The sequence below is a fragment of the Carlito syrichta genome, unplaced genomic scaffold (genome assembly GCF_000164805.1).
Source record: "Carlito syrichta isolate Samal-C Ts95f unplaced genomic scaffold, Tarsius_syrichta-2.0.1 Scaffold308290, whole genome shotgun sequence".
Classification (NCBI taxonomy): domain Eukaryota; kingdom Metazoa; phylum Chordata; class Mammalia; order Primates; family Tarsiidae; genus Carlito; species Carlito syrichta.
This window is the reverse complement of record NW_007252386.1, coordinates 1-13,797: the sequence shown is the minus strand read 5'-3', so window position 1 is coordinate 13,797 and position 13,797 is coordinate 1. Positions and strand designations below refer to the sequence as shown.

Genomic DNA, 13,797 nt, shown 5'->3' with positions numbered 1-13,797 from the left:
GATATAGCATAGTTGTACATATTTTGGGGGTAATGTGATATTTTGATACATGTATAGAATATGTAATAATAAAACCATGGTTATTGGGATGTTTTTCACTTCAAACATTTATCTTTTCTTTGTGTTGGGAATATTATAATTATTCTCTTCTATTTCAAAATATTAATACGTTATTGTTCTAATATATATTTGTATAATATATATAATTTCTCTACAATTAACTATAATTTCCCTACAGTGCTATTGAATAATAGAATGTTTTCATTCTATCTAAGAGTATAACCTTATTTTAATAATAAAAAAGATCGAAATTTAGAGAGGCCTAGTAACTTTAAGTTCACATAGCAATTGAATGATGGAGACTGGATTCAGGCCTAGTTGACCTCAAAACCCAAGGAATTAACCATTCTACTATGATGTAGCAAGTCTGTGAATTTTTATATTTTGAAGACTTAATTTTAAAGAGATGAAAGTTATAAAATGGTTTCTGAACTTTTGAATGTTAGTAAACAGCCATGGAGTAAGTCAGTCATGTAGACCCACAATCTTTGGAAAAAACTCTCCTATGACCCTCAATAGCAGAAACTGCTCCTGGGGTGGTAGAATACAAAGAAAGCACACCCTAGTGGGAATTCCATGTGCTTGTTTTCTGTTGTTCTATACATATCATTTTCCTGATTAGTATATTCTAGACTCCTCAAATCAAAATAACAATTACAATTAATTGTATGGGTATTTCACTGTTAGGTATAAAAGGGAATATTTCCATTTATGGTCACTTGCACTTTTCACAGAAACTCTTAGTCCAACAGGGCAGGTAATAGAAGCATTTGCCTTTTATCCCCTTTAAATGCAATCCAAAGTCAAAGTTAGGAGCAGTGCTGAATCAGTGTATTAAGGGTGAAGAATTGATTTTATGTAGGTTCTCTTTAACTAAACTGTGTTCTCAGAAATAGAAATTACCATAGTTCATTTTACTTTAGACTTTTAAAATAGCAGTTTTTCCTTTCCCTTGAGATTTTACTTTTTTTTATTATTGTGCATATCTTTTCCAATTTCTCTTTTTCTCCCATTTTTCTATATTTTAATCATTATTCTCTTTATTTATTTTTATCTTAGTTCCACTTCTTCTGTATTTCAGATAATTCCATATACTTCAGGAAAATAAGTTGAATACTACTAGCTGCAGGTTTAAGGATTAAATGCTATCTCATCCCTAGCAAACTTACTAATCTAACCTGACAATCAAGAACCATCTATCCACTTTCTATTTGTATGTGGGTATATGATATGAGTTATAGACACATACATTATTATAATGTATAGTAAAAAACCTCTTTCTGTTATATTGAACAAGGTATTTTCCACACAATGTGTATCTCATTCTTCTCTTCAATTTTTGCTACTTCCTAAAGGACCAGATCAATGTTCTTGGCATAGCATATGCCCTTAGATGTCTGTAGCACTTTTTTCCTTCTAAAACTCACTAAATTTTTATCTTACTATTCACTTATGATGTACTGTATTCTATATTAGGTTGTATTTGTTACATGTACGATTCAGGTTTTTTCAACTTATTTTTTGTTCTTTGATTTACAGGAATTAGAGAGAGAACAAACAAGTATGAAGAACTATCAGTAAAATTACAAGAAGAGATTGAGATTTTAATTGATCTTTGAGGATAATGAAACTTAGAACAAACAAAAGGATGAAATTCACAGAAATGTGACCTTAAGGTTTTTTTTTTACAGTTGTAGTGATCAGTTACGTAACCAATACAGTAGGAAGAATGAGTAAACAGATCATGATAGTAATGAACAATCGCTTTCCCAGATATATTTCACTATTGTATTAGTTAAATAATCTTTAACTGTGTATATATTTTATGTATTATTTATTTGTTGTTAGGCTGCTATATAAGTTAATATTAATAATGTATAACAATCTCTGGTTATTTTTGGTTTCAACCAGGAAAAATCAGTTTTTTCAGTTTTGCTCTTTTTACTAGATTATCTTTTATTTGATTATTTTCTTGTTTTATTTGATTATTGTTATAATTTGTTTTTCTGGAATAAGAATCAAGAGACTTGAGTAAGTTCTGGTTCCCATCATACTCATTGTGTGAATTTGGAAACTCAGTTTACTTTTCTGAGTCTCATGTGTTTCATCTGAATGATGACCAACTAGGATAAAATAGTCTTATATAACTCCATATACATTTTTATTCCATCACACTGGTGATGTGTGCTTTCCTTACTAAGGCCTTGGATCTTTTTCAACAACTAGTGAGTTTTCATGTCCCCCTTACCAGTGCCTCATCATCTTTCTATGCATATTCATCTCATCAATCCTTTTCCATACTGGCTCACCTTACCCATAAAGATAGTAGCTGTGACTGTTTCTACTCTCTAACCCAAGCCATAGGTTTCTGGTTATAAAAAGTGTACACCCTGAGGCTATGAACTATTAACTAAGGAGGAGACAGTATAATCACTATGTGTAGATCAGAATAGAAGAGGACTCATGCCAGTCGTGGTGACCAAGGATTGGTGTCACAATATCAATATATTCCTTTATGAGTTCTGGGGTCTAGAATGAATCATGGCACCAGGAAGATGGCTGTTTGTATGCGAAGGTATGGAGTTATACGTGCAAAAATGTAGGGTGTCAATGTACCTCAGCAACTTCTAAAATAACTTTTATTAAGTGTTTTCAGGAACTGCTTTCTACAATAGGAAAATGTTTGAGGTGAGTATTCATCTGGATACTGAGAAATATAACACTGCTTTCTGCTCACTCTCTACTTTTCACATATAAATACAATAGCTATTAAAGGACTAACTCTCTTGTGTCGCAGTTTATACTTTATGGTTTAAGGTCAGTAAGAAAGCTCATACTCTCCTAAAAGGTGACATTAAATGTTTGATATTCACCTACTTTTATAATCATGAATTATAAGCATAAAATTATAAATTTTCTCAAAGATAAAACATTTGAATAGATTTTAGTCAACTTAAATATGATAATACCAAATATCTGAGTAGTTCACCATAAAGAAGGTGGAGGAGAGTGCTTTCAAGGGCTCTCATGAGGGATACCCATGGTTTTATTATTATCATTTTGAAGCAAGCTCTCACTGTGTTACCCAGGCTGGAGTGCAGTGGCATGATCACGGCTCACTGAAGCCTTGACCTCCTGGGCTCAGGTGATCCTTCCTCCTCAGTTTCCCAAATAGTTGAGTCTATAGGCATGTGTAAAACTTAATATCTCAACTATTTCAAGTGCTGGTCCTCAATACCTTTATGTGTATGAACAAAGATAAACTGTTTGCAGAGATACCTTACATCTTTTGTGGCCATTTAGGCATATGCCTCACTGAAAACTCTCATGAAATCTCCCACCCCCACAATACCCATTTATTTAGCCTAGAGAAAGCCTTGTATGGCAGGTGACATAGGATCCTTATGTAATCCTTACCGGGTGTGAAGCCATTAAGGCTTTGCGATTGTGAAACACTGTGTAGAAATGGAAGGCATTTAGGCAGCAGTGAACAAGAGAATGTTATGGGTGACAGTGGTTCTATTTTTTAAAAATGATAGTCCACGTACTTCAGTTTTACTTCAGTTGTGGGCTCTCCAATTTCAAACACACCAGTCTCTTTATTTAGTCTCAATTTACAGTCTATCTTATTTCAGCCTGCCTCCAGCACTCTTACTTCAAGTGATAATCTATCTGTTAATCATGATATTTTCCTCTTATCTCTACTTTCTGTCAGAGAGCTGTGAGCGCAAACTGGGGAAGGAAGGAAATTAGGAGAATACTGCATGCATAAATGCAGTATGGACTATGTTGGCAATGAGGAATAGTCAATAACACAGGTTATTTAAACACCAGACGAATGTCATAGAGGGTCAGAAATAGTTTGTTCTTGTCTAATCAGTTAATTTGAGAACAGAACATTACATTGAGAGTATTGGCGACAGGTTTAGATCATGTAATGACATGTTGATTTTTAATTTTTTTATATTTGAGGAAATGGATAATTATATACTATTCATTTATAGTGAGAACATTGCGATATTAATTATTGTAGTACATATGATTATCCCCATAACCACAATTTTCTCATTTTTTAGTTCTCATAATTTTACTACAGCCCTGTTGGTTGGATCAATGGATGGAGGGAACCACTCGGTGGTTTCTGAGTTTGTGTTTCTTGGTCTCACCCATTCATGGGAGATCCAGCTTCTCCTCCTGCTGTTTTCCTCTGTGCTCTATGTGGCAAGCATGATTGGCAATATCCTCATTGTGTTTTCTGTGGCCACTGACCCTCACTTACACTCCCCCATGTACTTCCTACTGGCCAGTCTCTCCTTTATTGACTTGGGAGCCTGCTCTGTCACTTCACCCAAGATGCTTTATGACCTTTTCAGAAAGCACAAAGTCATCTCCTTTGGAGGCTGCATTGCTCAGATCTTCTTCATCCATGTCATTGGTGGTGTGGAGATGGTGCTGCTCATAGCCATGGCCTTTGATAGATATGTGGCCATATGTAAGCCTCTCCACTACTTGACCATCATGAGCCCACGAATGTGCATTTTGTTTCTGACTGCTGCCTGGGCCCTAGGTATCAGTCACTCACTGTTCCAACTGGTATTTCTTGCTAATTTACCCTTCTGTGGCCCTAATGTATTGGACAGCTTTTACTGTGACCTTCCTCGACTTCTCAGACTAGCCTGTGCAGATACCTATAGACTGCAATTCATGGTCACTATCAACAGTGGGTTTATCTGTGTTGGGTCTTTCTTCATACTTCTCATTTCCTACATTTTCATTCTGTTCACTGTTTGGAAACATTCCTCAGGAGGTTCATCCAAGGCCCTTTCCACTCTTTCAGCTCACATTACTGTGGTCCTCTTGTTCTTTGGTCCAACCATGTTTGTATATACATGGCCACACCCAAATTTACAAATGGACAAGTTTCTTGCTCTTTTTGATGCAGTTCTCACTCCTTTTCTGAATCCAGTCATCTATACATTCAGGAATAAAGAGATGAAGGCAGCAATGAAGAGAGTATGCAAACAGCTAGTGACTTACAGGAAGATCTCATAAATGATATGATAAGGCCTTCTCGCTAACAAAGATGTAACCTTATGTTTCTTTCTTTGATATTTTAGACTTAGAAAATTTGAGATATTAAATATTGATTTGAATGTTATTAGATCTGTATCATAATTATTACCTGAAATTACTTCATGGTTGTCGCTGTTCATATGGAAATAAACAAATAACTCTTTTAGATTACAAAAGATTTTTTTCTGAAATATTTTATTTATTCTATTATTAAATTATAGTATATATTCATTGTATGTATTCATTTTGTTAAATGCTAAACAGAAGAGCTTAGAGCAGATATTCTTGACTTGTTCTTGTTCTTATGGGAAAAGTATTTAATATTTCATGATTAAGTATGAGGCTAGCTATAGTTCCTTCATAGGTATTCTTTAACAGGGTGAAAACATTTTTTCTTATTCAAAGTTTTTTGAAGGTTTCTTTTCTATTTAATCAAATATGGATGTTAGATTTTGTAAAATGTTTTTTTGTTTCAGAATCAGGGTAATGTTGGTCTTGTAGAATGAGTTGAGAAGCATTTCCTCCTCTTAAATTTTCTGCTCGAGTTTTTTTTTTTTAGAACTGATATAACTTTTTTCTTAAAAAGGGGGGTACTTAAGTATTTTTTCCTTGACTTACTCTTAAGTAAAGTTAAAGATGACTGAGAAACTTTGATATGCATAGGATGATCCCCCTGGTGGAGATTACTGGGTACCTGATTATTTTAACACAGGAACAGTAGTTGGGAGGACAATGCCAATGCCAATGCCACTATGATTAAGAGGTGTGTAAGAAATGCTTTGTGAAAGAGAGAACATAAACCTTTATGTAGCTCTGACTGATGGAAAAAAAGTTGGTGAAACAATAAAAATTATTGAAAGAACTATTAGTGATTGATTGGAATATAATCTTACTTAAATGTGAAGATGTTTTTAGTTGTGAGGATGATAACCAAAGCTCCAAGTATTTGTGCTTCAGACCCAGAAATGTTAGATGTCTTACAATATAGGGGAAAATTTTACAAGCCAAATAATTTATCCTGTAGTCAGTGCCAACAGTATCAGCATGCCAAACCACCTATTAAAGGCTCACATTTTTTTCTCAATCAACTGATCAGATGAAACTCTCCATGACATTCTAGGTGCAAGTAGAGAAAAAAAAAATGTGACAGGAGTATAGTTATGACCATTTAGATCATTTGCTTATGAAACATATGTCTTTAAGATCTGCTTGAGTTCAATCTTGTATAAACCACTTCAGTATAATTTTGTACACACCTGATTTGCACATCCAACTTTGTGACTTGGTGGGTCACAATACATGGCATCTTGTAGACCCTTGTTCAAGTGTTCAGTCTATACTAGGGCCCAGGAGAAAGCCTAAAGCTTTTTCTTAAAAGTAGATTTGGTATCTATAGAAGCAGGCATAGGTTTGCTTCCAAAGTCTAAAGACCTGAGATTGTGATTTACCTTCAGGAAGCTTCCAAAGGTATCACACAGCATCCCTCTATGTCACAGGTGCTTTACAGTATCTTCTGAATCATATGGATCAAGTGTCAGAGCAGCGTTCATGGTAGTCCAGGGCTGTTGTAGAGCCTTCTCTGTTTCTGGAACTCATTCAAAATGGAGACTCTTTTGGGTTACTTAACAACTTGGTTGGAATATCATGGTGAAATAAAGTGGTGGCTGTTTCTAAAATATTAAGTGGCACAGAGAATTGTGCCTCACTATTAGTGGTATGTGTGGTGGTTGGTACAAGATGTGGCAACCTGTTCTTCTCGTACTTTGTGTGAGATCTCTTGACTTTCCGCAGACAGCTGTACCTTTAGAAATTTCACTGAACGTGACAGGTTCTTGAATATTTTTGAGACTTATTTTCTACTCTTGACATACATATACATTTACCAAAGTATGTCGAGTAGTTTCTACTTCCTGCCAAGCAGCTTCAATTGACATATTAACAATATAATAAACCATAGAGATGTTCTTTGAAATGGAGAAGTAGTCTAATCCCTGTAGATTATATTTTGACATAGGATTTGAAATTTAGGCTAGTAGCTTAGGCTAATATAAGGTTTATTTTTGTTTCAGACTGCTGAAAGCAAATTATTTATAATGGTCTTTACAAGTATAGGAAAAATAAAAACATTTGCCAGATTAATAACTGCATACCAGATATCAGGGCAAATAAATGCATCTGGAGCATAAGCTACAATTAAGTCACCACTTGATTGTCTTTCTTCAAGATCCATTTATCTTCTTCACAGGCCAGTAGCTGATTTGAATAAGGATTGTTAGGAATTACCAACTCTGCATCTTTCAAGTCAATGATGGCATCATTAATTTCTGCAGTTGGTTCAGGAATTTGGTATTGTTTCTAGTTTATTCTTTTGGATTGTAGAAGCTGTTCTAATGTCTTAGAACAGGCCACTTGTATTACTATAGTTCATATTCTATGTTTCAGAGAACCAAAATTTTGGTTCAGGAATTTTACCATTTTCTGAGTATGTCTATTTCAACCATAAAATTTAGAACTCCTGAAATAATTACAGAGTGGGTTTAGAACCCACTGGTTCCACTCTAAGACAGATCTAAGTAAAAATTCCATTCACCCCTTGATTTTCATCAGGCTCTTCTCTGACTGGTGGATCACAGCGGTATTATGTGTCTTCAGGAATTAGTGTAAGTTCAGAGCTCAGGGTCCAGTCATACTCTAAAATTCTGGTTATTTCTTCTTTCTCAGTATATAGTCACTCTGGTAAATGGTCATAGCTTTGAGAAATATTTTATAATATATATATTTTTGGTCTGTAATAAGGTCTTTTTCAAGGAGACTCAGTCTTCTTTTTAAAAAAGTTTAAATTGACAAATAACAATTGTATATATATATATGGAACATAGTGTGACATTTAAACTGTGGAATGATTAATTAATTAATGAGCTAATTAACCTCACGTGCTTATCACTTTTTGGTGAAAACATTTAAAATCTACTCTTTAAGTCAGTTTGAAATATATAATACATTGCTATTTATTACAGTCCCCATTCTGTGCAATAGATTACTAAGGCTATTCCTCTTGTCTAATTGAAACTTTGTATCCTTTGATCATCATCTGCCTTTTTCACATCTAAACCTCCAAGCCTCTAATAACCAATATTCTACTCTCTACTTCTATGAGTTTAATTTTTTAGATTCTGCTTATAAGTAAGATCATGCAGTATTTACCTTTCTGTGCCTTGCTTATTTCATTTAGCATAATATCCTCTAGGTTCATTCTTGTCACAAATATCAGGATTTTCTTCTTTTTAATGATGAATACCATTCCACTGTGTATATATGCCACATTTTCTTTATGAATTTGTCTATTTGTGAACACAAATGCTCTCTGGTAACCCCCTACTGCTATTCATGGAGGAAACCTTGGTCTCTAGGGTAGGAAGGAGCTTACTCCTTAATTGCTAAGATTGAGGTTCTTTAACATGGAGTTTCTTCTGCTCCTTCTTCTTCTTCAGGAGGGGCACTAAGGAGGAGTCCGAATTGCTGATCGAGAGTCAGGTCTTTCTAAAGGCCCACCAATATGGCATCGGGTTGCCAATCTATTTTTCTCTTTGTTTATCCTGATTGAAAGCAGATCATACCACGTTTGTTTCCTAGCAATCATAACTGGTTCTTTTGACTTCCCTTTTTCAGTCTAGCAATGTTTGTTCCTTTCATTTTCCCTTTTCCTTTAGTGACTAGTCAGATCTCATCTCTTCCTTTTTCTGTTTCTCCAAGATCAGCTATGGTTTTTCCTGCATTACTTACACCTTGTCCCATAAGAGGGTGAAAGGTGGATATGAAAGGGCTGTGTCATTCCCAAGGAGCACTTTCTAACTACTTGTTTTCCTACCTGCAGTGAACACAGCCTTATCTCATCCTTTAGATTGTTGGGCATATATTGCCTGATGCATGCCAAACTCTTTCAAAGGACTTTGTGCTTCTTCTAAAGTCTGCCATGTTATGCTGTGTCCAGGGAAGTCTCCTTCATTTGTCAAGTTTCTCCAATGGTCATTATAATCCAGTCCATAAGGCTATGATTATCCTTGACAGTTCTAGCATTATGCAAACAGTGTGAATGCAGGATAAGTGGTTATATTACTCATTTTTTCAGCTTCACTCCCTGCTAATGAAATGTCATTTTCACCAGGATCTCATAGCTGCACCATCCAGGTAGCCATGCTTTTTCTTGGCAGCTGTTTAAAAGTTTTTGCTATATCCAATAATTATGCTGAGGAACATTCTCTGCTATTTAAGCTTTCCTGAAAAGGCTGCTTGTGATTATCAGGACACATGTGTTGGACTTTTTCTTTCCACTACATAAGCAGTCTTGTCTTCAAAAGAGGAGGAGGATAATTGTTCATCTCTGAGAGAATTTTTGTGTCTTCATCTGACTCACTAGTTGCTTCCCAATGATTCTTGGTATTTGCATCCCAGTTTGGTTTGGTGAGGACAGCCCACACTTTTGAACCATACAGCTTCCTCTCCAGTCAAACAAAGTGACAAGCAAAATTTCCAACTATACTTCTTGAGTTTCAAGATTACCTATTAAGCCAGATGTCAACATAGACATGGACATCTCATGCCCTTCCCCTCCACTCTTTGTGGATAGGGACCATTTTATTTAATTAATTAAAAAATATATAGAGAGGGTACAAGTGCAGATTTCTTAGATGCATATATTGCATCATGATGCAGTCTGGGCTTTTAGTGTAGCTATCACCTGAATAGTGAGTATGGTACCCAACAGATACTTTTTCAAACTTCATCCTTGTCCATACTCCCACTTTTTGGAGTTTCTGATGTCTGTTATTCCACTATGTATATCAATGTGTGTCCATTGTTTAGCTCCCACTTATAAGTGAGAATATATGGTATTTCATTTTCTGCTTTTAAGTTATTTCACTGCAGATAATGGCCTCCATGTTGCTGCAAAGGATACTGTTCTATTCTTTATACAGCTGTGCAGTATTCCATAGTATATGTATATGTAACACATTTTCCTTATCCAATCCTCCACTGATGAACACTTCTGTTGACTCCATATATTTGGTATTGTAAATAATACTGCAATAAACATACAAGTGCAGGTATCTTTTTGACATGATTTCTTTCTTTTTGGGTATATGCCCAGAAGTGTGATTGCTGAATTGAATGATAATTGTGCTTCTAGTACTTTGAGAATTCTTCATATTATTTTCCATATAGGCTGTACTAATTTACATTCTTACCAAAAGTGTACAAGTGTTCCCTTTTCTCTGCATCTGCAACAGCATCTACTGTTTTTAGATGTTTTAATAACAGTTATTCTGACTGGGTAAGATGGTATCTTGTTGCAGTATTAATTTGTATCTTCCTGATGTCATATCCCTTTCTAACTAATTCTTTCACCAGCTTTTGTACCCTTGTCTTGGCTGCTAGCTGCACTTCTGTGACTGCTCACACAGCACATAACAATGGCTACCCTACCGTTGCCGCCCAGTAGCATTTTTACCCCAGTGGGTAATTCAGCTTTCTACGAACAGATTCTAGACCTTCTGACAATTTCAAGGTTTACCATACTCACACGGTTGTCCATAGGCATCTAGCAAATGGGCAACCCCATCCCATATAGATGAGGTGAGCCACCCTGCGATTCTTTCTCTTTGTCCATACTTTGACTTCCTGACTCCTCCTGGCCAGCTTTTCACTTGTTGCATGAAAGAACTATATATACAAAGTGACTACCAAATACAGAAGGAGCCAAGAAACCAAAGGAGTCAGATAAATTCAGTTTGTTGCTTTTGGGTGATTTGTTAGGGGAACTTACAGACAGAAGTGTGGTCTCGGGTGGCTGTAAGACAGGTAGACCTCTGCATCACAACTCCCCTGATACAGGGCTTATATATCGGGAGACAAGCACAGTGCTCTGGTAGGTGGTTAGGTCTTCATAGCCTATAATTTCTGCAACAAGGATTGCTTTCGAGGAAACTTAAAATAAATAGATGTCCAATATAAAAAGTTATATACCAACTAGACATTCTGGAAACATTACTGGACTCAAGGTTAGTCAGGCAAATTAGCATCAATATTGTCCTCCTAGAGATCTTTCTTCTCTTTGGATGAAGTCACTTATCACTATAAACTTCCCTCTTACAACTGATTTTGTTGGAACCCACAGGCTGTGGTATGTTGTGTTTCCATTTTCATTTGTCTCAAAATATTTTAAAATTTTTCTTCTAATTTCTCTTTTGACCCAATAGTTGTACTGTAGCATATTGTTGAGTTCCTCATATTTGTGAATTTTCCATGATTTCTTCTGTTATTTTAATTTTTAATTTTTATTTTTGGGTTGGGATCTCACTATGCTACCTAGGCAGGAGTACAGTGGCACAATCATGGCTTACTGCAGCCTTGACCTCTTGGGCTCAGGCAATCCTTTCTCCTCAGTAGCTGGGACTACAGATGTATGCCACTATGCCAGCTAATTTTTTTGACTTTTTTTTTGTGGAGATGAGGTTTTGCTATGTTGCCCAGGTGAATCTTGAACTCCAAACCTCAAGCAATCCTCTTGTCTTGTCCTCTCAAAGTTTTGGGATTGCAGGTGTGACCCACTATGCCTGGCCTCCTCTTGTTATTGAGTTCTAGTTTCATACCTTTGTGGTTGGAAATTATACAGTATTTGATTTTAGTTTTTTAAAATTTGTTAAGATTTTCTTGTGGCTTAACACATGATCTATTCTGGAGAATGTTCTGTGTGCTCTTGAGAAAAATATATATTTGGTTACTGTTGTATAGAAGGTTCTGAATATGTCTGTTATATCCATTTGGTTTAAATTGTAGTTTGCATCTAATGATTCCTCATTGATATTATGTTTGTATGATCTGTCTGTTGTTGAAAGTAGAGTATTAAAATCTCCTATTATTATTTTATTATGTTATGTTATCCCTGGGATGAAAGAATAGTTCAGCATACAAATCAATAAATGTAATTCACTATGTTAACAGAACAAAGAACTAAAACCCATGATCACTTCAATAGACACAGAAGAAAATTTGATAAGATTCAACATAATTTCATGATAAAAACTCTAAGCAAATTATGAATAGAAGGAATGTTCCTTTACACAATAAAGGCTGTATATGATGAGCCCACAGCTAACAGCATACTCAGTAGCGAAAAGCTGAAAGCTTTCCTTTTAAGCTCATGAAGAAGACAAGCATATCCACTCTGACTGCTTTTACTCAATATATTACTGAAAGTCCTAGTCACAGTAATTAGGTGCAACAAATAAATAAAATACATCTAAATTAGAAAGGAAAAATTAAATTCTCTATTGATGACATGATCTTACAAATAGAAAACCCTAAAGAGTCCATCAAAACTCTGTTAAAATGACAAATTCAGTAAAGTTGCAGGATATAAAATCAACAAGTCAGTTGCATTTCTATACTTTAAAAATAAAGTATTCAAAAAAGAAATTAAGTAAACACTCTGTTTATAATATCATATAAATGATATAAGATACTAAGGAATAAATTTTAAAAAAGAGCAAAACCTGTATATAAAATATTGATGAAATACATTGAAGATGACACAGATAAATGGAAAGATAATATATGTTCAAGGTATGAAAGGGTAAATATTGTTAAAATGTTCATACTACCTAATGGGATCTACGGATTCTGTGTAATTCTAATCAAAATTTCAAAGCTATTTTTTCACAAATATAGAAAAAACAGTACTAAAATTTGTATGTTACCACCAAAGACCCCAAATAGCAATTCAATGTTGAGTAAAAGAACAAAACTTTAGGCATATCATACTAACTGATTTTGAAATATATTTCAAAGCATGATATAAAGTTTTTTCTTTTTTTAATCAATATTTTTTATTATGATATTGTGGGGTACAGTTAAGGGTTAGGTACATAAATATGCTTCGTTTAGGCACACTTGTTGATAAGAGGTGTCTCCCTATCCCCGGACAGATATTTACTACCGTTAATCCCATCTCCTTTCCCCTCCCCCCTATAGTTTCCCACACTGTCAGTCATTTTCTTATAGTATTATGTTGGATGTTCAAGGTCCACTATATGAGTGAGAACATGTGATACTCAGATCTTGATTTCTGTGAGAGGTCACTCAGGATTATAGACTCAAGTCCCATCCAGGCTGCTGCAAAATTCATGATTTTGTTCTTTTTTATGGCTGCATAGTATTCCATCGTGTATATGTACCACATTTTTAAAATCCAGTCCTCTTTTGATGGACAGCACGGTTGCTTCCGGGTTCTTGCTATTGTGAACAATGCTGCAATAAACATACGTGTGCAGGTATCTTCTCTATAGAGTGATTTGAGTTCTTCAGGGTATATTCCCAGAAGAGGGATTGCAGGGTCATATGGGAGGTCAATATTTGGAGCTTCTAGGAATTTCCATACTGTTTTCCACAGAGGTTGCATTAGTTTGCATTCCCACCAACAGTGTAGAAGTGTTCCCTTTTTGCCACACCCTCTCCAGCAACTGTTTTTTTTGAGTTATTGATAATTGCCATTCTGACTGGAGTTAGGTGATAGCTCAGTGTGGATTTGATTTGCATCTCCCAGAAGATTAGTGAGGTTGAACATTTTTTCATGTGTCTATTGGCTGCTCGGATGTCTTCCTTTGA

The 13,797-nt window shown here is 35.2% G+C and overlaps 1 protein-coding gene across 1 annotated transcript; it reads left to right on the top strand.

The window, feature by feature from the left end:
- Positions 1-4,160: 4,160 nt before the first annotated feature.
- Positions 4,161-5,127, top strand: LOC103267822 (olfactory receptor 4F3/4F16/4F29). Its single transcript, XM_008065399.1, has one exon. It carries the CDS (start codon positions 4,174-4,176, stop codon positions 5,110-5,112), a length of 939 nt encoding a protein of 312 aa, XP_008063590.1. The 5' UTR covers positions 4,161-4,173; the 3' UTR covers positions 5,113-5,127.
- Positions 5,128-13,797: the final 8,670 nt, after the last annotated feature.

Bases quoted from the DNA above. Each gene is read 5' to 3' on its own strand.
- LOC103267822 (XM_008065399.1), top strand. From the start codon at position 4,174: ATGGATGGAGGGAACCACTCGGTGGTTTCTGAGTTTGTGTTTCTTGGT.